General features: G+C 35.8%; 1 protein-coding gene across 12 annotated transcripts in view; it reads left to right on the forward strand.

Annotated features, from left to right (window-relative positions):
• The window catches only part of PICALM (phosphatidylinositol binding clathrin assembly protein), a 108,264-nt gene extending 82,141 nt beyond the window's left edge, over positions 1 to 26,123 (forward strand). The window contains exons 14-21 of one of the 12 annotated variants that reach the window (XM_024763623.1): positions 1,979 to 2,086; positions 3,678 to 3,809; positions 3,902 to 3,932; positions 4,113 to 4,212; positions 7,746 to 7,769; positions 9,159 to 9,218; positions 11,382 to 11,486; positions 22,887 to 23,168. In XM_024763623.1, the coding sequence (XP_024619391.1) occupies positions 1,979 to 2,086; positions 3,678 to 3,809; positions 3,902 to 3,932; positions 4,113 to 4,212; positions 7,746 to 7,769; positions 9,159 to 9,218; positions 11,382 to 11,486; positions 22,887 to 22,979 (653 nt within the window). In that variant the 3' untranslated portion in view covers positions 22,980 to 23,168. Of the gene's footprint in view, positions 1 to 1,978; positions 2,087 to 3,677; positions 3,810 to 3,901; positions 3,933 to 4,112; positions 4,213 to 7,745; positions 7,770 to 9,158; positions 9,219 to 11,381; positions 11,487 to 22,886; positions 23,171 to 24,258 lie in introns of those variants that run through there. The other 11 variants (XM_024763615.1, XM_024763622.1, XM_024763613.1 and 8 more) reach the window with 11 other exon arrangements.
• Positions 26,124 to 27,761: the final 1,638 nt, after the last annotated feature.

The following is a 27,761-nucleotide window of genomic DNA, read 5'->3' on the forward strand; positions in this document are numbered from 1 at the left end:
TCAATCAAATTCTAGAAAGAATTTCGGACAAGATAGCAAGGGAAAAGAGAAATTGGTATGCCGTCCTACTTTATAAATTTATTGTTCCCTGTGTTTTCTAAAGTTTAATGATATCATAGCTCAGATATTATTTCCAGGATGATTTAAAGAATGCTATGTGTGGTGGTTCAGCATGGGCATATAATTAAGCATGATAGATTTTTGTCTTTCTTGAGTAGATACATCTGTTCTTTTTGTAAGGAGTTAGGAGAAGAACCATCAAGCCCATGGTATATTTCTTAAGCAGTTCGTACACTTCAAAGAGCTGTTAAATCAGTATATCTATAGAATTCTAGGAGCCTTTTGATGAATGGTCAGATTTATCTACTAAATTATTTTATGTTTTGATAGTGCTTGTATTCTCATTGTATGACCAGTGTCTTTGAGTTAAGAAAGAGTTAAATAATTATGGAATAAGATCAAACTTGTACATTTAAAAAATTTTGTGCCCTACAGAATATTCATACTATGATGTAAAATGCTACTTTTAAAGTAGTATCATTGATGTATACCAGCTTGTTTGGGTCATTGTTAATAAGTCATTGCTTTCTGGCTTCTCTGGCTTTGAGGACCTTCTTGAACTTCTCACCAAATCTTGTCCTACTTTTTGTTTTTCTTTAAGATCAGTCCTTTTAGTACAGAATTATTGTACTTCTTTATATCCTGGTGGTATACATTAAGAGTTCAAAGTGAGATTCTTATAGACTGAAAGTCCTTTAGCAGAAAGTTGGGACAGGAAGAGAGAGAGAGTCTATGTTCAGGGCTCAAAAGTTTAACTTCTCTTTAATGATATAGTTGTTAATCTTCTGATACCAGAGTTTTTTTTATTTTTAACATTCTGACTTTATAGAATTTAGAAATGGAAGAGAATTCCGGAGCCATTTATTACAGCCTTCCACAAAGCAAAAGAATTCCTTCTTTGTGATCCTTGCTAGGCTGTTCTCTACTTGGATATATACTCAGTGATTGAAAGCTCCCCAAGTCATGTGACAGCCCTAATGGTTTTAGATGATTTTAATTCTTCTTGTCAGCCTCTGGAAATTCAGAGCCTCACCTCAACAAAATACAACCTCACACAATTGAAAATCTTAACGTTTACCTCAGCATTGTCTGGTTTCAGCAACGTGAGCTGGGTGTCTGTTGGCTTATTGCCACCACCATCAGTGTAACATGGACAGGAAAGAATAAATTTTCTGGTGTTTCAGAACAGTTAGGTAAATTAGTATATTTGATTATACATGTCAGCTCCACTTTAGGAAGTAGTTAAGTTGAAGCTAGAGGGTGGTTGGGTGTTGAAAATAGTCTGTTTTTTGGTTTTTTTTCAATATTCAGAACACATCTGGACACAAGGGAGGGCTCATAAGGATTAGTGGGTTATAACTTTCAGAATCCTGTCACTTCTCAAATTAACTTAAACCATATAGCTTTTGATTAACCATCGAAGGAAGGAAGGGAGAAAGGAAGGAAGGAGAGAGAAATACGGAAGGTGAGTAGGTAGAGGGAGAAAGACTCTTGGGGGATACTAAGTAGACTCATATTTTTTTAAAGCACCACAGAATACTTATTTTATTCCCAAATGATCCCTTAAATTAAATTTGACTTCATGCAAAATCCTAGAATTTTAGATGTGTTTGGTTTTTTAACGTCAGCTTACAAGTTTAAGGAAAAAAATAAGCAAAAAATATTATTTCTGTAATGAAACAAACTAGTAGTTCAACTTCACTTGCTCTTTTGTTAGTTTTCTTAGTGGGATGATTTTGTTTTGGAAAATGTAATCACAAGAGATGTGGTAGTCTAGGAAGCATTTTGCTTGAAGGGTTGGCTTTGTTTTTTGTTGTGGGAATTTACTGCTTTTTCCATTCTATTGTCATCATTATTAAAGAGCTGTAGATGTAGAGTTATTAAAGAATTGAGCTTTTTCCATTTTGGTTTTTCTTAGGATTCACTCCTTCTCCAGTTGCACAGCCACATCCTTCAGCTGGCCTTAATGTTGACTTTGAATCTGTGTTTGGAAATAAATCTACCAACGTTATTGTAGATTCTGGGGGTAAGAAAAAATTGCTTTATTAACATTACTGTAATGTTCTAGTTTAGAGTCTGTGTAAGGACAGATAATGGTCCTTTTAACGTGTAAATAGATGAAATTGGGGTAGCCAAAGAAGTGGTCCCTCTTCCCCCAGCCACTAGAAGAAAGCTTCAAGGGACTGTTAGCCTTTACTCATTTCTTAGTGGCAGTTTTGAATCTGGGTAGATTTTATTTCTCCCAGAGCTATTAAATAAGAGAGAAAAAAAGAGATTTTACTCAGATTAGACTGCTAAATTGCTAGGGACTGTGTGTAGAATGCTGTACCTTTTACTCTAATTTTTACCTTTACTGAAATGAAATTGGCTTTTTTGAAAACTAGGAAAATATGACCTGTGGTACCTTGACTCGTTGAGGTAGTCTGTGTAATGAACAGCTACAATAACTAAATATCAGAGTTGTGGGTTCAGAGGCTTTTTATTGTTTTATAGTATGCTTGTTTAGTCATCTTAAGAGAACTTTATAAAATCTGTAGAGCCAAGTTTCCATTTAACATCTTGGTAATTTGAAGTTTTGTAAAGATTGAGTTCCTGTAAAGTTGGCACCAAATTATATTCTTAATCATGGGGTGCTAAGTGTAGTAATTAAACTCAAGCCATTTAAAGAAATATATTGAGGTGTTGTTAATTTTATAATATACAATTAGTTATCATAAGTATACATACAAAAGTAAGAAGCAAACTTATAAAGAATGTGTGTGAACTAGGAATTTATTTTTTTCTGTGCACTAGTAGGTTTATAATTACATTTTTTGATGCATTTGACTTTGTCCTCTTGAGTTTATCTTGCTGGGAAAAAGGATAAAGGAAATAGAAACCAATTGTTCATATTTTATAAACCCCTGGTTTTGGTGACTTTCTTTTTCATATTCTCTGGTATTCCTGGGTTGTGCCGTTCAGTCCTTTGGTGGTTTGTTGATTGGATCTGTTTTACCTTTTACCGTTTGGTAGAGAACCTTAAGGGATTTTATTTTATTTATTTTATTTTATTTTTTATTTTTAAGCAGGGTTCTACTTTACTAGATAGTTTTATGCAGTTTGAGTGTAGTTTAACTATTTCTTGTGTATAATTTAGGCTAGCTGTTTTTAGACAGGAAAAGAGATAACCTAGTGGTTCATTTTCACTTGCTTCTAATATACTGTTTTACATATACCTTACATTCTCCACTTTGAAGAGTATTAAAAGGTTTATAAAATATTATTTCTTAAAAGGAACTTTTTTTCAAAGTTACAATAAAATATTATTTCTTAAAAGGAACTTTTTTTCAAAGTTACAGAGATATATTTTTTACCTGTATTTCTTCAGGTATGAGTGAGTCTTCAGAAAATTTTGTCAGCTGAGTGGAAGGATTAATTCCATTTCCTTCTCTTTCACAGAGAAGGGATTTGAAATGGTGGATTTCTCCTTTTTCCACTTAAGAGCATTTATTAGTGCCTATTTACCTGGAGGACTTCTCCAGTAAACAAACAAGGAGAAAAGGCAGAGACCTCCTTTAGAAAGCTGTAGCACCATAAAGTTCCTTACAAATCCTATTTCGTCTGTTTGTAACTTTAAGGCTTTGATGAACTAGGTGGACTTCTCAAACCAACAGTGGCCTCTCAGAACCAGAGTCTTCCTGTTGCCAAACTCCCACCTAACAAGTTAGTATCTGATGACTTGGATTCATCCTTAGCCAACCTTGTTGGCAGTAAGTATTTTTTGTATTCTTTAATCTTTAAAATAAGTTGTTTTATAAAAATTAGTCTAGTTTTTAAATGCTTTCTTTTTCTCCTGTCCTAGATCTTGGCATTGGAAATGGAACCACTAAGAAGTGAGTGTTTTATTTGTATTCTTTCCCTATGTGCCATTTAGAGGTTGATTAGGCTTTCCTCTCAAGAAAGTATGTGTAGAGATGTCATCTGCATCTTAAATGCTCTGTTCAATCTAAATGTATAGTAAAGAAACTTCATAATTACACACACTTAATATTCTCACTCATATTTATTTAAAGTGATGTAAATTGGAGTCAGCCAGGTGAAAAGAAGCTAACTGGAGGATCTAACTGGCAACCAAAGGTTGCACCAACAACTGCTTGGAATGCTGCAACAATGGTGAGTTGGAAAAGCTCATTATATACTAACATGAATGATTTAGGTAAATGTGTAACATGAAAATGTTTTTTAAATAGTGATAAGGCATAAGTGGAATGATTGTTACCAAGTTTTAGAAATATAAGTAATTTGTATTTCTTTTAAAGGAAGCTTGGTTGACTATGTTTGCCAGGTACATTTTAGTAGCTAACATTTATTTAAAGGTTACTTTGTGTCAGGCATCATTCTAACAAATAATATGTGGTTTTGTTTTATATAATCCTCAAATTTACCTTACACGGTAGTAACTATTGTTATCCCAATTTTACAGATGAGGAAATGAAAACACAGGGTTATTAAGTAGTAAGCCCAGATCACAGAGATTGGGTGGGTTTTTAGAACCCAGGCAGCCTTACCTCAGAGCATATTTTCTTAATCACTATTCTCTACTGCTGGTTTCAAATCTATTATTTATCTATCTGCAATAAATAAATAACCTTAACACTAAACCAATTGCTAGATTCACACACATACACGTATTTCCCCCAACAGTGGCTCAGTGTTCACTAATGCAGGGGTCCCCAATGCCTGGGGCCACAGACCAGTATGGGTCCGCTGCCTGTTAGGAAACCAAGCCACATAGCAGGAGGTGAGTGGCTGGCAAGCGAGCAGAGTTTCATCTGCCGCTCCCCGTCGCTCGCACTACCGCCTGAGCCATTCTGTCCCCGCTCCTCCACCCAAGGAAAAATTGTGTTCCCTGAAACCCGTCCCTGGTGCCAGAAAGGTTGGGGACCGCTGCACTGATGGTGCAGTGTTCACTAATTCAGTGTTCTGGTGACTTTAAGAATGTAAGTGCAGCAAATAAGGAGAATCAACTATATAAATTATATGACAGTATCAACAAAAGCCAAGCAAGTATAGTTTTAATTGAGTATGCCTATACACATACACATCTCACAAAGATTATAATCTTAAATCCCAAAACAAAAAAACTCATTCTAGTGGATTATATATTTTTTTGTTTTACGAAAGAGAAAACGAGTGCCAGAGGTGTTAAGTGACTTGCCTGAGGCATCCCCACTAATAGGTGCCTGAATTGAGAGACTCTTGCCCTATCCAACTGGCCCCAGAGCTTCTTGCAGTACACTACACTGTTCCCTACTTCTCCATCTTCTGGTCATCTTCATGTCAGAGCTGAAACAAGGCACAGCCCCACCTTGTTTGACCTCAGCTGCGAATGAATGCATCCGGTGACAAATTTTTCACCACTTTGTGCACGTATGTGAATGACTTCAAAAGCACCACAAGTATTGATTTTAGGATTACAAATAAATTTCAGTGCATAGCAAATTTGCAAATACAGAATCCATGAGTAATGAAAATTAATTGTATATGATAATTAATGAGTTAGCATCTAGTACTGAAGAAGTTCTAATGGTTTTAATTAATATAAGGTATGGTCGTCCCAGAGTAGTTTTGTGGCCGTACCCCTATCCTTGGTCAGCTGCTGTTTTACCAATCCAGTAAGTCTCCCTGCATCAGAGAAAACCAATTTTTTTTTGTAGAAAAATTTGAAACATGCTTTCTTGCAACAATGTGTGCTAATCAGCATTTGATTACACGAGCCACACATTGTATCCTTTCTGTTGTTGTTGGAGACCCCCATTATCCTTTTTGTTTTTAAATTTTTTATTTCTTTTATTGGAGTATAGTTGCCTTACAATGTTGTGTTAGTTTCTGCCATACAGCAAAGTGAATCAGCCACACGTATACATATATCCCCATTTGCCCACTTTTTTTAAATATACCTTCAGGGGCGTTCTTTTTTTAAATTTTTTTTCATTTTATTTATTTATTTTTTACATCTTTATTGGGTTATAATTGCTTTACAATGTTGTGTTAGTTTCTGCCGTACAGCAAAGTGAATCAGCCACACGTATACATATATCCCCATTTGCCCACTTTTTTTTAATATACCTTCAGGGGCGTTCTTTCTTTAAATTTTTTTTCATTTTATTTATTTATTTATTTTTTACATCTTTATTGGGTTATAATTGCTTTACAATGTTGTGTTAGTTTCTGCTGTACAGCAAAGTGAATCAGCTATATGTATACCTATATCCCCTCCCTCTTGAGTCTCCCTCCCATCCTCCCATCCCACCCTCTAGGTCCTTACAAAGCACCAAGCTGATCTCCCCACATTATCCTTGTTACAGCTACTTTTTGTTATTAAATCTCTTCCAGAGTACTGTGCTGTTTTACTGTTGCCTTGGGTTAATTGTATGTTAAAATTAATAGGGCTGAACTAAAAATAGTGTGCTGTTAAAGTTTTACATGATGTTAAAGAGTTTTATTAGTTTCAGTCTCCATTAATGGAAAATAATATTGAAATTTAGCCACCTTTTTAAATCAGTACTTTTTCTCTGGTAGTGGTCACTACCGTCACCAATAATAAAACCTTGCATTTAAATAGTTTACATTTTTACACACTCACACACACACTATCCTGAGTCTGTAAATAGTGCACTCTTGGGGGAGTTTGAGCAGCTCTTGTCCCAGCTGTAAGGATAAAGTTATGCAATTTTTTTCCCCCTCAATTGCAAAGCAACTAGAAAGCAGATTTAAATTGAAATCCGTCCCTTCTGACTCGCAATCCAGTGTTTTTCCCACTCTAACACACCTCTCTGACTAGGGATGGCAGGAGGTTAGGTTAGTAGATGTTACAGCCTCAGGAGTGAATTATACATTGATAATATATGAGGAATGATATAAATCCAAATGATATAAAAATACAATGAATATTTTCTTATTTTGTATGAAATTAGTATTAATCTGTATGAAGTATTAGAAGTTTGCGAATAGCACTTAAGATTGACTTTTAGCATTTAATAGGCATCTAACCATCTAGAATTTGTTGATAAGAAGCAATATCTATGGTGCTGTGTTGTATATGGTAAGGTATATCATCTCTTAAGGATTTTGTTAAAACATTTGTATGTATGTATTTTATAGAGGTTCTTTGTAATGACTAACATTTAGGGCTGGTGATGTGATTCACTACTTAGATAAACTGCTGCTTTTGACATTTCTTTACATTTCTAACCTTTTTAATTAATCCTTAAACACTGTCAAGGTTTTTAAATTTTTAAAAATTTTAACCATTCATTGATGTTTTATTAAAATATATAATGATGTTACACTACCAATTCTATTACTGTTTGCTTTTTTTCTGTGGTAGACATTATGCAATGCAACCCTGTTTATGGGATGCACTGTTGATGCTACTGATAGATTTTATGTTTTGATGACACTTGTAATCGATAAACTGTTATGTAAGTAAGGTGATGATGCCAAAGACTAAATTTCCTGTTGTCAACCTTGATAGTGTTTTAGTACAGATGTTCGTCCATTAGATACTGGAAATACGAGGGATTTTAGGTAGTTAATGAATGTTCATGTGAACTAAAATGCTCTCTATGTATTTTCTGTTGTGTAAGTACTTGTTCTAATCCAGTGTTATTGCATTATGTAATTGTTCTCCCTGGGAAAAACAGAATGGCATGCATTTTCCACAATACGTAAGTGACCAAAAACTAGCCTTTTTTGCAATAAATTGGCATGCTGTTAACCAATGCTGTAGCAGAATCTCATAACCTTCTAGCTATTACTTGTTTTCACATTCAGATTTTCAATGTGCCAGAAATTCTTCCTAGCATCTACTGATTTTGTGGGTTTGTTGCAGAATTGATTCTGATGGTGGCATGGGAAATACAAATTTTTTTTTCTTGCTTAATATTCTGCCATTTGCTGCCAGATGGCTGGGTGTCTGTGTCTGTATCTGTGCTGCCACTATGCACTTGATGACTTCTGAATGAAGGGAAATGTTGATTGTGGTAATGTTGAAAATAACAATTGCATGAAATCTTACAGGCTTCTGCTGAACTTGGCAGTTTGTCTACTGCTCTCGCAGCTCTTGGTTTTTAAGTAGGGAGAGACCAATAAGTCCTACATGCTCACCCAAATACTAAACTTTTAACTGTTCACTTTAGTTATGCTTCATTTAACTTCTCCATGTGTATGTTCAAATTGCCATATAGTTTGTTATTTTTCATGTTATAGCAGTGTTATTGGTCTTTCACCTGTATTCAGCTTCTTCAGTTTTTATTATAAGATAACACACACAGGGAATGTTGTTAAGACAGCAGATATGTCTAAAATGATTCTGTGCTGAGATTGTCTATTTTGAGTTAAAGTGGGAGGAGGAAGGGACCTTAAACATCTTAGTGGTAGATGGCTCTTTTAGGACTTAAAGCATAAACAGACTTAAAAATGTATTGCTCTTCCAAATTGGTGCTTTGCAGAAGATAGTTTAAATAATTTATGAAATAAATTAGAAGGAATACTAGTATACATACTCTACGTAAGAACTTGTGCTTCTTAGAAATAGTCATACTCCATAGTGGTTTGAAATCTTTGGAGTTACTTGAAAAGAGTGAATGAGGTCCTTAGAAACTAATTTTTTGGAAGATCAGATTGTTCATTGATTTGGGATCTTTACATTTTTTTTTGCTCAAAAAATGAAGTACCTAGGAAAACATTCAGTAATGCTACTTTTCTAGGCAAACATTTTTTATGTTAGTGATAGACTTTAAATTTTAGAACTTTGAGTATTTTTAAAAATCTGAATATTTTTAAAGCTTGTAAAAGCACAATGAAATCTTAGATCACTGTTGTATCTAACTTTAAATGGTATTTTTTCTTTCTGATAATTCTTCTTTTCCGCTAATTTCAAGACACTTTTTTTCATTGAGCTTTAATTGACACAATTATTAATGAACACAAATGTCATATTTAATCACAGCTGTCTTAGCAATTCTTTTTAGTGGAACTACAGCTATTAATTCCTTGAACTCCGTTGACATACATGAGTTATACTTCCTTGTTTATTTTTTCTTTCATCATGTCAGGCACCCCCTGTAATGGCCTATCCTGCTACTACACCAACAGGCATGATAGGATATGGAATCGTAAGTATTTTTCCCAACACAGCTTTTTGAAAATAGGTTGGCTCACATTTAACATGAATTTATTTCCCAGCTTAACTGAAAAAAGAATTTAGTGCCACATATATCCTTAATGCCTAACACAGAACCTTGCACCATAGCATAGGTTTCATAAGTATTTCTAGAATAGTCATTATACAACGGATACTATTTATTAATGTTCACTGTATTTACTTGGCTTATTTTTCCTCTCATAAGTTTGTTAGGCATTTTATACTTCATTATGAACTCATTTAAACATTAATGTTAACTCCAAGTCTTTGTTGCTGTGACCTTACATTAATACCAGTGAGGTCTTATAACCTGAATACCACTCTAGAGGAAGGAGGGAATTAATATTTCTTGAATTGTGTAGGGGTAAATTTAGTTTAGTAAAGGCCGCAGAAATTTTCCTATGACATGATTGGGATAGTACAGAAACAGTCCTTAAACCTTTAAGCTGCCCACAACCCACATTCTAGATTGCCCTTACTCTCCCAACTCTTAATACATAGACTCACATAAATAAGAAATGAAGGTAGTGGCTTCAGCCCACCACACACTTGGCGGAACTGTTGCTGTTGGGAGGCAGCACTGCATCCGTTGGTATTGCTACTGTGGCTGCTTCTGCTACTTCTTTATTTATTATACATCTGTAGCTCTTTTCCTGCATATGAAGGAGTTTCACAGCTTTTGGATTAGTAGTAGTCATTACATTAAAAAGGTGTCTGCACAAAAAACTCAAAATGACTCTCACTACAAATAGGAGTCATCCTAAAAGGTTAAATAGAACTTGCAGAAAGGTAAGGTTTTAGAATATAGCATTTTAACCAAAATAATATGGTGGTCAGTGTGTACTCTATTTTGTCACTTACGTTAATTATATACCATGGAGTGGTAATTTTTAAAGAGATGGTTGGTTGAGATTTATTTTCAATTATTTAAGAATGAACTAACCTCTTTGTGTGTAATTTAAGCCTCTTGGTTTTCCCTAAAAATGTCTGAAATAAAATGAAAGAACCATTGGGTTCTTTCAATTGGGAGTAAACTTCTTCAAACAATCAACTGTTTTCCCTTGTGCTTATTTGCATAATGGCATAAGAACTTGATTTGATACACAAAGGCAGTTTTCTTTGAAATGTCTTAGCCATTTTATGGTTTCAAGTTTCCCATGTCTAAAGCTGGCAGATTTGGACATTTTTTTGGTCTAAATTATTTTGTCTGTTTATCATAGTTTGAATTTTGCAACTCATGTAGAAAAAGTTGAGCTTTTTTGCAAACTTTAAAAGATGAGCACATTAAAGACTTTCCATATAAAAAAAATACTCTTAAAAATTTGTAGATGGGGCTTCCCTGGTGGCGCAGTGGTTGAGAGTCCGCCTGCCAGTGCAGGGGACGTGGGTTCGTGCCCCGGTCCGGGAGGATCGCACATGCCGCGGAGCGGCTGGGCCCGTGGGCCGTGGCCGCTGGGCCTGCGCGTCCGGAGCCTGTACTCCGCAACGGGAGAGACCACAGCAGTGAGAGGCCCGCGTACAGCAAAAAACAAAACCAAAAACAAACAAAAAAAGCCAAGCTTGAAATCTACTTCTCTGCTCACCTCTGAAGATTAGTCTAGTGCTTTCTCTTTGCCAGAGGAATCAGAATTGAATTGCAAAATTTAAAAGGACTCCTATATCACTACACGTAAGTAACATACTTCGCCCACTGCAGTCAAGATTTATGAGATTAGATACTAAAAGGGTTGACGAAGTTAAAAAACACTTCATCTTAAAAACTAATTTGGGTGAGTCTTCTTTAAGCATACTTTTAAAATATTATTTTGACTTTTGAACCTTGTATATATTTTATATACTCAAACATAAAAGTTTAAAAGGGAGCCCTTTTACACTGTTGGTGGGAACATAAACTAGTGCAGCCACTGTGGAGAACAGTATAGACCACAGCAGTGAGAGGCCCGCGGACAGAAAAAAAAAAAAAAAAAAAAAACATTTGTAGCTGTCAGTCTTATTTGCATTTACAGGTATTTTCCCTTTGAGTTACTGCAAAAGTACTAGTACTGTTCATCCCTGTCATCCTTCTTGTTTACTTACTCATAATAAGGAAAATGTGAGTTAACATCCTTTAACTTGACATTTTTTGTTTTTTTAGCCTCCTCAAATGGGAAGTGTACCTGTAATGACACAACCAACCTTAATATACAGCCAGCCTGTCATGAGACCACCAAACCCTTTTGGCCCTGTATCAGGAGCACAGGTACTAATTAACATGCTACACGTAACTGTTTTAATGTGCTTGATGTGGAAGAAATATAATAGCAAAAAATCCTTTTATACAACTTGAGAAGCAGGTTATTAGCATTTTTCCCCCTTCATTGTGGATGTTATTTTCTTCGCATATCTTTCTCATCTAAGAGTTTGTAGGAATATTGATTATTTAGAAAGAAAGGATAAGCAGATTACAAATATTAAAGATGGAAAATTCTTGATAACTTACAGTTGGTGGGTCCAGAGGATGGTTTTTCTGAGGTTAAGGAACCTTTTTTCTGATAATGATTCTGACATGCTCTCCTTTGTGGGCCTTAGAAACCTTGAACTCAGAACTCAGTGCCTTGGCTTGAATGGTGCTACAATAAAGGTGTTGCGTTTGAGATATTTGTGAAACTTGACAAGTCTTCAAAAGTTGTGAATGCTGTTTTTTCATTAGATAACTTCCTGCTGCTAAAGATCATATTTAAAAGCAACCCCCCCCAAAAGGACAAAAAAGCTTGAAATGCCATGCTGACCTAATGTCTTCACAGGAAAGACTTTCCTCTTCAAATGTTTCTAAGGCCTTCTTCCAGTTCAAGAAAATTCACCTAAATATTCACTCTTTCTTCTTCATCTCATTGTTAGCATCAGGGGAATCTGTTTTTTTCTGAAAAAAGCTTCTCATTGTGGTTAAGAGAGGAGATATGAAGTTTCTCTGTTATTTACTTCTCTGGCAGCATACTATGGAATGAGATCCTTGTAAAGTGATAGGACAGCTTGTCCTTCTGTATCTGTGGCTGTGCTCATATCATTTAACAGTTAGAAATAATGACATGTGATTGTTAAAGTACACCTTTCTTGGCTTCCGATGCCAACTGATTGGTTACTTTATGTGTTTAATGCTATTTGAAAACATTCATGGGAGCGTTTGGTAATGGACTTACTCCTTTTCCACCTGAATGGATATAAGTATTACACTTGCCAGTGCATACAGTGTTACATGGCCAAAATTATTTGTATTGATCCAGTTGAAGCTTTTGTCTCAGAAACAGAAACAGAAAACAGAATATATTGTTACCTTAACCTTGGATGCTGCCTGACAGTTTCCAAGCACTTTCACATACATTATCTCATCTTATTCTCGAAATAATCTTTAAGGTAGATGGGCCTAGGATCACTATTGTCATCATCCTTTATCCTTATAGATAAAGAAAGTTGAGACTTGGAAAGGTTCTTCAACTAAATAAGTGGTGAAATGCAACTTAGCTCCCAGAATCCTTGATTCCAGGTCGAGTGCTCATTTGTGCCACACTGCCTCTCTACTAGTGCAACTCAGCCCCTGTGGCCACTACAGTAGTACTTCTTCCTTTTGTCAGCAACGAAGCACTCTGCTAATTCCTTGGGTTTCCTGTTATATTATAAACTATATTTATGTATTTGGGATATAACTACTGTAGTTGTCAAGAGCATCCTATACAATTTTGGATAATACTTTTAACCTTGAAACATTTTATATGAGGGTTTTTTTTTTAATATGGTAAAAAAAAATCTTAGTAAAATCTACCTTTAAAAAAATTGCTGGCCTCCTGGCATGTTTTCTTAACACAGATTTTATATCCTGTTTCCTTTTGAAATCCATGTAACTTTCACTGAAACACCAAAAAAAGTGCAAGAATTTCCAAGTTCTTTAAATGAAAGAGTGATAGAACTGCCTTTTTCTAATTATACCAGAAGAGAAGAGAATGAGAACATTAAGGTAATAAGTTTCTAGTTGAGAAATCAAATTTGAAGCGAGTACTTAATTTTAAATATTACTGATTGAGAAAAGCCTGTGAAGGAAGGAAATTGATAACTAGGAAAAGAAAATCAGGTGGCAGTAAAATGGCTCAAAGGGGCTTTGGTCTTCTCCTTACGCAGTTATTTGAATCAGTTGAAAGTCAGAATCTTAAATTTTATGTTACTTTTAATTCCTTTTCCCCCTTTGTTTTCCATATGTCTTGTCATAAAGTCCCACTAATTGTTCCTCTGCTATTATTAGCTCCACCCTTTTTGCATTCTATATCCTTTGCCCAGATTGGAACTTTTCTTGCCTTTCTAATTTAATCCATTTTGTAGATACTGGAGTAAACTTTTATAGGCAGCATTTGTATCATCTCCATATTCAAAAATCTGAGGAGACGAATCTAACATAACTGAAATGTAAGGCTTTCCTTCTGTCATAAAAACTACCTCACAAAATCTCCCTCTTTGTAAGAATAATAATGAATAAACAGAATATTCAGCTTCAATTCCCATGCCTGTATAACTCTCAATAAGTATCCAGTGTTCTGCTGCTGTTTGTCTTTTCCAGAAGTCCTTTGTGTGTCATAAAGTGCGTTTACTCTTTACTCAATCTTAGTCGTGTCTTGTCCCTTTTCAGTTCTTCTGAGATCTGAAGTTCTTTTCCTTATTCTGCATTATTTTTCTTTATAGAACTTACCACTACTTGACATCTGTTTGTCCATCAGTCTATCCATTTGTCCGTTCATCCATCCATCCATCTGATCCTATATTAGATTGTAACCCTCATAGAGGCAGACTTATATGTGGCTTGTTTACTTCTGTGTTCATGGTTCCTAAAACAGTGCCTGATTCATGATAGTTTTTGAACATTATTTGTCAAACAAGTGAATTTGGTTGAAAACTTACCTTTACCATTTCATAACTTACTATGCTTCTCATTGGTATACCTTTTTACTTACTTATAACCATTGTAATAATTTATAGCAGTGTTCAAAATTGGTTTAATTTATGCTAATAGACCATAAGTTAAAATGTTAGATGACTGTCACCTGAAGAATGAAGACACCTTTAATTTCATAATTGAATATTTTTAATCATTTAAAAATTAAACTATTTATCTTTGAAGTAGGAAAGATTTTTCTCATGCTTTAGTATTTTAATGATTCTTAGCCAGTCCCTTGCATTAACTTTGTCCATCCAATGGTAGTAGTAACCAAAGTAATTTTTCTTAATGAATTACCTTTTAATTGTTCTCTCATTGTTTTGCTCTTTTTTCAATAAAAATTCCTTGAGGCAGAGACGTCTCTTTGTACATTGTAAAGTAAATGATAGTTTAAATGTAAGTCAGATGCCATCAAAATAGAATCTTTTAATCAAATCCCAGTTCTCCAGCTCTTATCAAAAAGCTTTTCCTATTCCTTGAAGTATTTCTTTTGGGAGCCATTACTTACCAAATGTGTAACTTGTAGCTCCTGGTCTCTTGCCTACTTACCATTGAACCAAGCTAATATTCTTGAGAGTACCTCAACCCTCCCACATATATTTATCATATTACCATCAGTGAGGTATTTCAAACAATGTGTTGTGTGTTCTAAATTATATCTAGATTACTCTTAGTGCTGTGTTAGGGCCTGCTAGTGAGAAAGTAGCTAATACCTTCCACATGACTGTTAGCTTAGACTTTTTGTTCTTTAGGAAATGGTCTTCAGAATAGCTTTAATCTAATAGACTACACTGTAGTGTTGAAATTATGCCTCCCTATACACCTATACACTTCTTCTGTTCCCATCCCATTTTTTGTGCTGGCTTATTCTGTATTTTTTAAGACATTTTAACACAACTATTAGATGCTTAAAGATGGGTATTACGTTCTTGTGTTCCATGCCTAACATTGTAGCTTTTTTTTTTTTTTTAATGTTTTACATGAGTGCATCTTTCTAGGTGTTCGACTACATGGAAAACACTAGATACCTATGGTTAATGCTTTTTTTTTTCTCTTCTGTGCTTCCTCACACTATTTGATTGCCTGTTACCGGTTACTAATGTGTTTATTAACTTGGGGAGAGTGGGGATTCTTAACGCCCTCTCGCTCATGCTTTGTATAAATCTTACTGGTACTTACTGGTATATAAATTGAAATATACATTGCTGGTCAATATTTTATAAACTCATTCTGCGTTGCAGTATGCAGCTATTATGTTACTAAGCATGAAGACAATTAACCTAGTTAGTTTTGCTTTTTTTAAGTTACTGTGACGTGAACTAACATTCTCTTAATGAATGTTTATAAGGCAGTTTAGATGCTGAAGATTTTTGAGGGGGAGGGTTGTGTTTATTATGTTCTTATCACTTATTTATATGAGAAACTCAAAGTGATCCCTTATCTGTTTTCCCAAAAGCAATATGAAAACCATAGTAGAGTGTTACATTTGGGGATTTATTTTTTAAAATAAACATATTAAAAGTTTTATTGTTTTCTTAATTGGTATTGGGGGGCTTTGAGGGTTTTTTTTAATGGAGGCTGTGGTTAAAGATGTAAAATGGCCGCTGGGTTTTGTTTGTATTGGCCAAATTTAAGTAAGTATGACATCAGTTAAGTGTCTGAAAGGACACAATGGCTAGTTGTGAGTGCTTTTTACCGATGTAAATGGGGGCACTGTTGGCTTTGGATATTGGAATAATTCAAGTCTTACCAAAAAAAAAAAAAAAAAGGCTTTTAATGACTTTCCTGTGTATAAGAACTAATAGCTCTCTTTGCTTTTAGGCTTAGTTTAGTTTTGTTTGTTTGTTTGTTTTTTGGTTTTTTTACTTTCTTGGTATGTTAACTGTGGGTGTTGGCAGTGCCTCTCTGTCAGCTGATCTGCCCAGCTGCATTTCTGTGAAAGCCTTTTGCCTTGTCAGCAGTGTGTTGTGCTCATTCATCCCTGCTTAGTAGAAGATCTCAGGAGGGGATTTACTTTGGGAATTGGGATTTAGGACCATAGGTGAGAATGTTTCTGCAGTCCCCTGGGCATACCCAAATCAGTCAAAACAAAAATTCGAGGAGTCCCATCTGCTTACCATTATTGTTAATAAGACAACATGTACGACCAGGCCTTTTCACTGGATTTTTGCTGAGAACATTTTTTCTAAAAGGTGGAAATCTAATTCTTGTTTTAAACAAAACTTAGAACATATTCATAAAATCTTGGGTGATGGTGAAGTTCTACAAAATCTTCATGATGAACATCAGTGATTGTGTACGGCACTGTGAATATAGAAAGCACACAGGTATATTGACTGTCTAACATTTACTAGAGAAGTCCTTTTTAAAAAATTATTTCTCTACTCTTAAACTTTTTTCTGTACATTAAAATATAGCCATGAATTCTAGCTGAGTTGAGATTGAGATAGCAGATTTTAGAGAGAAAGCAAAGCACCAGCCTTGGAGTCAGCAGATCTGCTTTCGAGTCTGTTATTAGTGTCCTGGGGCTGCTGTAACAAAGTGTACCACAAACTCGATTTCTTAAAGCAGCAGGAATTTAATCTCTCACAGTTCTGGAGTCTTCAAGTCCGAAAACAAGGTGTCAGTAGGGCCACGCTCCTCCTGAATTCTCTAGAGGAGGAGCCTTCCTTGCCGCTTCCAGCTTTTGGTAGTCCCAGTCATTCCTTGACTTAGAGCTGCAGCACTTCAGTCTCTGCCTCTTTCACATGGCATCCTCCTTGTGTCTCTGTCTTCACGTGGCCTTTCCCTCTTTTTACAAAGACATCAGTCATTGGACTAGGGCCCACCCTAATGACCTTGTCGTAACTTGATTACAACTGCAGAGACCCTATTTCCAAATAAGGTCACATTCATAAATACATTCATAGGGGTCAGGGCTTCAGCATATCGTTTTAGGGGATACAGTTCAACAGACTCTCAGCTCGACTCCTCACTAACCGGGTGTTTCAGAGAAAATTGTCTACGTAACTTTGATGAGCCTCAGTTTCTTTATATATAGAATGGTGATTTTTACCTTGTGTACTTTATAAGTTTGTTGAAAGGTCCAAATGAAAATATTTGTAATTGACTTAGGAATGTGGATGTTTATGTTTTTTTATTGATGATTATAAGGAACCTTTTTTGTCTTTAGAAGAAAATGTTACAAGGTTGCCCTATTTTCAGAAATTGTTTCTATTCCGTGAGGCGTCCCTATTCCCAACTTCTGATTTATAATAATACAGTTTATATTCCTTCCCATGTGTTACAAATTATCTTTATTGTAAATATAATAATTCATACTTCATTATTTTGAAACCTTAATCATGACTCACTATTATCTGATGACATCAGATAAACTCATAGAGAACCACAGGCTAGGGTGGTCACTGTGGTGTGGGGATGGGGCAGGCTGGGTGAGCACGGTCTGCATTAGGGCCTGAATCATCCGCATGAGGTGTAGACGCTGGACATTGTTTACAGGAACCTGACACACCGCTCTTGAGGACTCTGTCAGCAGCCCCTGAATTGGCTCAGCGTTTGTGGAGGTGGTGTTACCCTAAAGGACCAAGCTTTATTTTATAGTAATTAAAATCTTTATTTGGTCCAATTTAATACAGTTTATAAGTCTCTTTTTGTCGGGAGGGGCATACCTCTTTTGAAAATGTCTAAGTCTAAGGAACTCTGTCTTAGATGTTTTTAGTGGAAGCCCAATAGATAAATCAGGTAAAAGCAGGTAGCCTCAAGCTCATATATGGAACACAGTTTAGAAATTTTTTTTAACCAAACAAAAGTGCCATATTTTCAATAAACAGCAAATAAGTGGTGCATTGTAGGCACATGTAATTATTATTTTGTGTCCTTATGTACCAGTTGACATAAACGTTACAGCTTTTCATTTTCTTTGGTTTTCAAGGGGTAAGAGTCTAATATGAATGAGCAGTGAACATTTTATTCAAATAAGCTGAGCCAGTTTTCATGATTTCCATCCATCAAATGGAACTTTAAACAGACTTCTCTTACCCTTGCAAATACTTCTGATATACATAATTGTTTATTTTTGGCTTAGGTCAGTTAATAGTATTTCCTCCCATGAGTTTAGGAAGTCTTCTATTTCCCTCTCTCCAGTTTGGTCTTCTTTAACTCTTTGTCGGTTTAGGTTGCCATAATTCTGAGGAGATGACTTAGATGCCATTTTGGAATAATGTCACTTCTATGTTAATAGTTTTAAGTTATGTGGACTCTAGCAGTAGAGAGGTTTAGAAACAACACATTCAAAGAGAAATCCTCTTAGGTCGCTGTTTGGTGCCCCTAAGACAAGATGAAGTAGTGCTTTGAAGGTGACAGGAGTAAGGTTGGCGTAACTTTGTGATGTTATTGATGGGCAGAAGCCCAAGATGGGTTGTGTTAAGCATAAACCCAAGAAGCAGTTATCAAAAGGCACTAGATTCAACGTACAGGACAGGCCCTCTACCTTACGCAGTAGAGAAAGAAGTCCTCTCTTTTAGCTATGCTTCACAGAGGCAGCTGAGAATAGCATTATCTTTAGTATAAAATTTTGGAATGCAGCACTATATGTTTATATCCCTGTGCATCTGGATTCAGTGGTCTGGCCGTGGTCTAACATTATTCAAAAACAACATACCTTTCTGTGCTCAGTTTTGTATCTGGCACCTCTGTGAAATCATATTAGGTAGGGCTGAGGTTCTAACATGTTTCCATTGCACAGCAATATCAGGAAAATATTCTTTAGGCACGTACCCTCAGTGTATTTATAGTTCTATATCCCTATAACAGTATGTTATGTACATTAAATAACATGTAAAAATAGACATTTTAAAATGTCTTCTAATACTTCTAATGTCCGACTTTGGTGACCATTTTTATACAGAGCTTGTTTTATCACCAAAAAACATTTTAATTTAGCATGTTATAGAATGCTTATAATATGTGTAAGTCACTGCTAGTTGCTGAACAAGAGACAGGGAGAATATGTTTCTTACATCTGAGGAGCCTAAAGGTGAGTATAATATGGAAGCACAAGTGACTGGTTGATGGTAAAATAAGAACTCTTATAAGAGCAACACAGACAAGACAGAGTGGCTCCTATTATGTAAGACTAGATGAGCATTTGATTGTAGCTGGTAAGGAAGGCTGAACTAATATTTGAGTGACTAACATATGCCAGGGTGCTTTTTATATATTTTAATCCTCAAGACAGCCATTAACGGGGATGTGGGTATTGGGTCTTGATATTCTTAACCTCATTTTACAAAAGAGCCAGGATTAGATTCCTTTCCATAAAACTGTGCTCTCTCATCCCAGGCAAAGGAAATACACCCATTTTTTCCTAAGATGTTAACTTTGCTTCTTCAAGAAAGACAAAATGAGTCTTACAGCATTGCTATTTGCTATCCAGGCTTTTGGATGCAAATTCAAATGTAAAGGTGTGGCACCTTGCTTCTTTGCTAAGAATTTTAAGCACAGCCAAGTTTGTCCTTAAATACCCAGTCTTTTATTCTCCCGTAAGCTTTCAATTGCACTAGGTTCACTTTCTGAGACTGATGCTATTTTCCTGTTCTAACATGAAATTTTCTTTCTTTGGTGTTGAATGGGAGTAGAATGAAGGAGTAACCATTTTTATTTATGATCTTTAGTGTGCTGATAGAATTCTTTCTTATCCTTTATTCTCTGTATGTTTGCTTTTTTATAAAGTTAACTTATGATTTCTGTACTCTTGTCTTTACTATACTAAACACACACTACAGCCAAAAAAAATCTTTGCTCTGGAGATAAAAACAAAGATTTTTGGTAACATTAGATTTTTTTTTTTCTATTTCAACATATTTTTTTTACAGGTTGATTAGAGTGGCGGGAGTGGGTGAAGGAATGTCAACTGAGAGTTGCCATCATCAATTACTTGTACATTTTAGTATTTTTATTTATCTGCAGCTCTTCTTTCACTGCTTCTCAGTATTTCATTTTCCTATAAAATGAGAAGACTTTAAGTATGTCTGTATTAGACTAGTGAGACTGACTGCTTTGTTTAAATGGCATATTTAGTTGTGAGGTAGGTCGATTTAATTTGAACAAACTGATAGCTGTACTAATTTTTTAGTTCTGTGGGAATTTTGGTATAGAGAATGTTACTTGAAATAAATGAGTGAAAGTCTTTTTCTTTTGTTTGGTGTGTGTGTGTGTGTGTTAGCATATTTGTAGTAGAACTTTACTGGAATGGTCAGTTACAGTTTGTCTTATGCTGGCTTGTAAAATATGGTGATACTGTAATTAATGATGCTCATTAGATTTTTCCTTTTTTTTAATTCCTTATCCTCCAGTACGCAGCAACCCTACGTGTTCTTTAATCTACTCCCAAGAATTATAAGTAAAGGAGGGTTAACTTGACTTTCTCAGGCTCTTTAAATCCTGCTGCTTCTCACCCACCAGGATCCTGTTACTCCTTTGTGTACTTTGTTCTTCCTTCTTTCCTTGAGCATTAACTGGGCGATTGCAGTATATTTTCTTTCCTTCTGCTTCCTTATTTACTCGCTGAGCTGACTACCTTTTCACCAGTGCAAGATGTGCCTATGCTTCGGTACAGGTGCCAGGAAGGGGTGGGGCCAACTGGTGAAGGGCTGCTCCATGGCTCAGTCCTTGGCACTCGCTGCAGTCAGCCAGTCCAGTCTGGGCCAAGGTTTCATCTGCTTGAAATGGGTGTTGATGATATGAAACTTACTGCAGGGATATTAAGTCTTGTTTTCTCATGTTTTAATTTAGCTACATATTTTTATAGGTATAAGACATATGTTTATTTTGCCAATTTATCAGAATAGAAGAAGTATTAGTTAAAAACTAGCACTTCTTCCCTCAAGGAAAATTGATCCTCTTCAACATTGTTTTTAAGCCTCCAGGACTTTTCTCCAGCAGTATGCTCATATATGGAAAAGAACAGAATTCTGGTGCTCCCTTTGACCATATTCTTCAGGGGCATTTTCCCCTGAGACTGTCAGGTCTTCAGACTGCTGCCCTCATGAAAATTTGATTTAAGAAGATGTTTCAGTGTGGGGCTCTCATGGGAGACTGTTGATTTTGGATGCTTATCTATCTGCAGTAAGCAGGGGGTTTTTCTTGTTGTTTTTTAACTTCAAATGAAAAAGAAAATCTGTTTTGGAGAAAAACCCAGTTAATCTTAAACTCCCTCCAGCTCAGGGATCACTTTACTTAAAATCATTTCGCTTCTGAATGGTCATCCTGGTTGGTCTGAAAGGTGAGGAGGAAATGTCTTTCTAATTAAGTTGCACCTTATTCTGTCTCAGCACGTATGATACTTGAATCTCCAAACCCAGACCTGCTGTCCTGTCCTCCCATCTGTAGCTGCTTGTGTAATTCCATCAACTTTTCCATTGTCTCTTCCCATTGTCTTTGAACATTTATTTCTGAGAACAAGGTATGGATTAAGAAAATGACTCAACCACTAATATAACTGAAGATGATTTCTAAACCTGTAAATTAATCTTGGCATCCAAAACAACAAATTGCACATACTTGTGGTGTAATATTTGTTGAAAATTCATTGGCTCTTCATTCTTTATAGTGCTTTTCTTAAGAAAATAAAAAGGTAGAAATGAGATCACTTTGACCCAGCAAAGACAGAGTTTTGAGCCTTGAAATCCTTTATAGGAATTCGAATGTTGAAGTATGAATTGAAACTGTTTCTACTTAGTCTTAACTTTGATTTAATGCTCAGTTGAACATTCCTGTTCATGCCTCTGCAATCTGATGTAGGAGGAGGAAAAAATTAAAAGTTTGTTCCAAACTAAAATGGCTCATATTTGGTTTAAAATACTCTTAAAGTAGGCTCGGTGAAGGAGATACATATATGAAATGAACATCTTGGTACTTTTGGGTTACTAAAGATATGTTATGGAGTTCAACAGTCTGCTTGCCTTACTGTATATTCAACTTAAACAACAGGAGCAAATTCCAAGAATCAAGTGAATGTATTCTAACAGGAAGCTGAACCAAAGATCTTAAGCATTCCATGTATTCAGGGCAGTATGCGGGTAGTTGGACCAGATAACCTCTAAGCTCCTTCTACCTCCCAAAGTATAAGCATCAGCTGTGGCATGTCCAGATAAACAGGCAGGAGACAACTCCATGTCAAAAAAGTGTGAACACTGAGAACGGGACTTTCCACCTCTTATGAGGAAGGAAGGAAAGGGTATTGCAACTAGATGTGTTGGGTCTGGACTGAGGTCAGATTTGACACACCGTTTGACAGACAGCCTGGACACAGGAAGCCATCTTCTGTGGCTCACAATTAGGCTGTGGTTCCCGTCTTCCCCTCTCCCACACACACATAAAATAAAAGTCTTAACCATGGGTCAGCTTATTTCAACCTTTTCGGGTAAAAGACTTTATTCCTTTGGAATTCAGAAACAAGAATTTGTTTTCTGAAAAACACATGCCATTGGATACCCTTTTAACTAGATGTGTGACTGAAACTTTTGTTTAAATAATTCCACCTTCTGCAAGGGCTGCCATTATATTTATTAAAGTTGACAAAACAAAAACCACTTCTTCTTTCACTACATTTTCTGCTTTCATGTTCTGTCATTCTGAGATCTTTTTTTCTTTCCCTCTCTCTGTCTTCTTTTCCCCCAGCTGTCGGCAGCATCCAGCCCCTCCAGTCACAGTCCTCACAGAGCTTCAGGAAAGGACCCTTTTGCAGAGCTCTCTTTGGAGGATTTCTTATAAATCACTTTAGGTATTGCTGCTTGTTGGGGGAGATGGGGACTTAAATATCAATACTTTTAAAAATTACCAAACATTAAGCACAATTTACTCTTCTCCTTTGTTTCTTTAAAGGACTCTAGGTTCCCTCTCTTTCTCCTCCTCCTCTGTTCTTTAGGTGAAGAATAGATCAAGACAGGGCATAAGGACAAAGAACTTTTGGAAAATATCTTTAACATTATTAGAAGATGTGAAATCAAAGGACCATCTCACATATGTACATATAAGCATCCACTGTGCACAGCAGATGGATGAGCTCAAACACCACCCGTTAAAAACTGGGTGTTTTATTCAGTCTTAAAAGATTTATAGAGAACAACACAATTTTACGCACTGGATTCAAGCTTTATTAGGAGCATCTTTAGTTTTAACATAATGGCCAGGATTCATTGTGAAGAATTCATTTTAACAATTTCTTTAAAGGGTTATATTTTTATGTATGCCTTTTTCATTTTAAAATAGTAGTATTTTCCAAAAAAACAGCTTATATATATTTTTTTTTAATTAAAGGAAAGTGAATACTTAGTGCCCTTTTTGATAGAAAGATACTGCTTTGGATCCACACTGCCTCTTTTCCTGGAAGACAATGTCATTTGTTCTTCTTGATGCCGTAGCCCCCAGTGTAGATACACCTTCTGGATCTTTGAGAGTTTGTACTCTTCTGATTTGACAACAGTTTATTAGCACATCATTTCAGTAATGTCTTTGGATGAGCAGTTTAAAGGATAAAGATATCATGAGTGAAATATCTGAGTGACTAGTTGACACCCTATTGAAAAGTATTCTTTTGTAGATCTTTCAGATTTTGATTTATATCAGAAATTTTTAGTAAACATAATATTACTGTTGCCTTAATTATCTCTGATTTTATTATAATATTTGGAAATAATATTTCAAATTTTGCTTGTTGCATAAATGAGATTTTTATGTGGAATATTTGTGTTCATGGAGAGATTTTCTGAACTTGTCATGGAAAAATCATTCGTCTTCTTTCTTCCCATATCCCTTGGTTTTTTAGTAATTAGAAAGATATTTGGAAGTTCCTGTAGTTATGCTTCAAATATTGAGTTCTGGCTCATGATAAGCTGATAATACTGACTTCGTTTTGTAATCAGGGTTTGTGATAAGCATGCCATGAACACTTCCAGGCAAGTTGAATAGTAAGAGGCACAAAGCATTTTTACTTATGAGAAGATATCCTACAATGCAGTGAATTAACTTACACTCTTTTTTTTTCCCCCAGATACAGTTTATGTAACTAGATGGAAGATAATGGAATTATTCCCAAAAGACAAGTGCTCAAGCAGCAAATACTTACTTCCAGCAAAATCCAAACTGCTGTCTCTTAAACTCTCATTAGAATGCTACAGTAACCCAGTGAAGGCCCATGAAGGAAATTGGGACTAGTCGATAGGAGAACGTATCAATACAGTTTATAAAGCCAAGAATTGCCATGAATTCAGACTGTCTTTTTGGTGACTAATTCTTCAGTTCTTTCATCTCCTATTAATACCCATAATCAGTAACGTACCAAGAAAAGCCCTTATCTGGAAAGAGTGAAATTTGTATTTGGAAAAGCTGCCTGGAGAGAAGAGCTGTGTCCTTTACTGTAATGCAACAGGACTCTTTTGGGGGGATCAAATCAAATTCTTAATTATGCAGTATCTTTCTTTTCTCCAGTCCTCACAGATACAGAAACAGTAACTAAAATTAACTTCTCTTTTTAAAAAATTATATATTCAGTTTGCAGTAGACATTCCTTAAGTATTTGTATTTATTTATGATTATCAATTTACGTAACATTAATATTGTATCAAACCTCCTTATGAAAATGAGTATGGATGTACACAGTATGTTTGATTTTTATCCATAAGAATGAATCTGATTCAGAATGCTTTTCAGCTGACATACAGAGCACTAAATATTTTAAGGCAAGTCCATAGGTCTGAATCGCTTAAGAATTCTCAGTTTCTATGGGATTTAGGGAAGCATTATAAATGCATTAATCCTTATAGTCAATTCTGTGCCTAGGATTTTGCAAGGGAACAGTTCACAGAACTGGGAAAAGCACTACATTTTAAATTCAGCATTAGTGCATTGGGAAGGGACTTTACTGCTTTGTGCTTGGCATGTCATTATTTTCCATTTGACATTAGGGCCTTTCCAAAATGAATGTGAGGAATTGCTTTCACTTCAAGACTTTCCTTCTTTTCAGTAAAACTCTAGGAGGTGTTATGGGGGGAGGGGAGGGGACAAAATCCTTGAACCTTTTATTTGGCTCATGCCATGTTATGATCATGTACCTTTTAAATAAGGGGAAATAGTATCTTTAAAGTTAATGTCTAGCCAAGAGTTTAGTTAACGAAGAATTAAGCTGCACTGTTGATCGGTGCTTTGTGTAAATACATCTTAACATTTGGGTTGAGAGGGGCCTTAAGAAGGACAGTTTGTTGTAGGAAAGCAATTCTGTACATGAGTTAAGCATACTTGTTGCATTGTCTCTGCAGATTCTATTTTTGTTTACAATATTAAAATGTATGTTAGCAAAAATGGGTGGATTTTCAAATAAAATGCAGCTTCCACAAAACCTTTGTTATGGTATTCTGGTCTGAGGCACATTTACTTTTTTCCTCTTTTCTTTATCATTGGTATTATTATTTTTTGCTAATAAAAGTATACCCAAGTGATTATATTTGATGATTTAATAAAATGTAAAATTTATTTCTCTTTTAACTTAACTTCCAAAAAGCTTGATCTTGGTACTTTTGTTACCTTCTAGAAACTGAACTACTTATTAAAACTGTTCATTTTTGTCTTTTAATCAGATGCCTTCGGTCAGGTAAGTTTAAGGGAGAAAATACTTTGAATTTGACCTATTGATGCATGTGATTATGTCTGCCAAAGAAACCTCTGACTGTATCGTGTTTCATGTTGAATAGTAAGTAGGATCCAGAGTACATGATAGAGGGACTAAAAACTTTGCATTGATAAATGTCTGCATACTATTTGCCATGGTTGGAAAAAATAGTCTTTAACCAATATACATTGTTAATTTTACCACTTTTTAAGTTTCACTATTATTAAACCATTTTCATACAGACTGGAAAATGTACTTTTGTAAGTTAACTTCCTTAACATCATCACAGATTTTGATTTGTCTCTCCTGGTGGTGTTTGAGTGGATGTTATATTTGAGGTCTATGGCTTGTTCCTTTTATACTACTTTTTTTTTTTTTTTCAACATATTCAAGTTTGTGAAATCCTTCATAAACATTTCCATCTTATTGTTCAAACTTTTGGGCTTGTTGGATTAGTATTATCCACATTTTACAGACTGGAATAAGGAACTTGCTCAGGTTGACAAGCTAACAGACATTGGAATCAGGTCTTTGCTTCATGGTCCATTGTTCTGTCTGTGCATAAACTGAAAAGGGAATTATTTCCTTCTGTGGTCTAGCCTGATGACCACTGTCTATTCTCAGATGGTCTTCTCCTATGAAGCATACTTCCTACCTCCTGCAAAACACACGAGCATGTTAACTTTAATCAAAATGTAACAAGTGGGGGCTTCCCTGGTGGCACAGTGGTTGAGAGTCTGCCTGCCAATGCAGGGGACACGGGTTCGTGCCCTGGTTCGGGAAGATCCCTCATGCTGCGGAGCAGCTGGGCCCGTGAGCCATGGCCTTTGAGCCTGCGCATCTGGAGTTTGTGCTCTGCAACGGGAGAGGCCACAACAGTGAGAGGCCCACATACCGCAAAAAAACAAAAAAGTAACAAGTGAAGTAAGTCAGCTGTTGAATACATTAAAAAATACATAACTAAATCAGGTTCTAAACCTGTATATGCCCCCACCATCTGACTACCCAGCTAACAAGTTGGTAGTGGCTGCAGAAAGAGATTAAGACTGTTAGCAGAGGGCAGCTAACCCATCCCAGATCATTTGCAAAATTTTTCCTTTTAACAATCTCATTATTATTGTTCATTATATTTTTAAGATATACTTTTCTTAACCATTAACTGTGTGAGTCCATATTTAGGAAGAGGCCTTATGTTAGAGCAGGAATCTTTTACTTCTCCACGAGCCAACAAAACATTACCCCCGGAAAGCAGGCCTTTTTGGGATAAGTTTCTCCTTGAACTAAAGTAATTCCAAGGCTCTTCTCCTGTTTATTGTCACTAATAAACATGTTTCCAAATTCTTGAGAATTCAGAGTACTGATGTAAATGCTTATTCTCCAGCACTCCATGGAGAAAAACAGAATCTCTCTCTTCAGGGGAGGGTGGCTCCTGTGTGTTCAGCAGTGGCTAGCTCACAGTATATGGAAAGGCCACAGCATTCAGCCAGGTGAACTTAATCTATCTTATCCTCGAGAAAAGATGGCTCCACAGCTTCCATCAGTGGCCTTTGCATCTAGCTTAGATCTTTGTTCTGTCACATTTGCTACCTCCCGTGGGTCTGACTACACCTAGAATTCTGCAGTCTGAATAGGCCCTGGATGGAAAGGCTGCTGTATCATCTTCCATGCAGTCTCTCTCAGAAAACCTCAAGCTGATTCCTTGCTTTTACTAAGAAGTGGCATTCTATTTAGTGTGTCACCAACCAGAAATGTTTTCTAAGTCTCTAGCTAGTATTTTAGTCTAATTTTGCTCTAAGCACTTAGGAAATGTCCCCTTTGTTAACTGATGCAGCATGCAGGTGTAGTTTTTATGCTGTATGAAACTACCCACATTGTCAAAAGTTAAGGTC

Source organism: Neophocaena asiaeorientalis, unplaced genomic scaffold (assembly GCF_003031525.2).
Source record: "Neophocaena asiaeorientalis asiaeorientalis breed wild unplaced genomic scaffold, Neophocaena_asiaeorientalis_V1.1 scaffold946, whole genome shotgun sequence".
In the NCBI taxonomy this organism is placed as follows: Eukaryota; Metazoa; Chordata; class Mammalia; order Artiodactyla; family Phocoenidae; genus Neophocaena; species Neophocaena asiaeorientalis.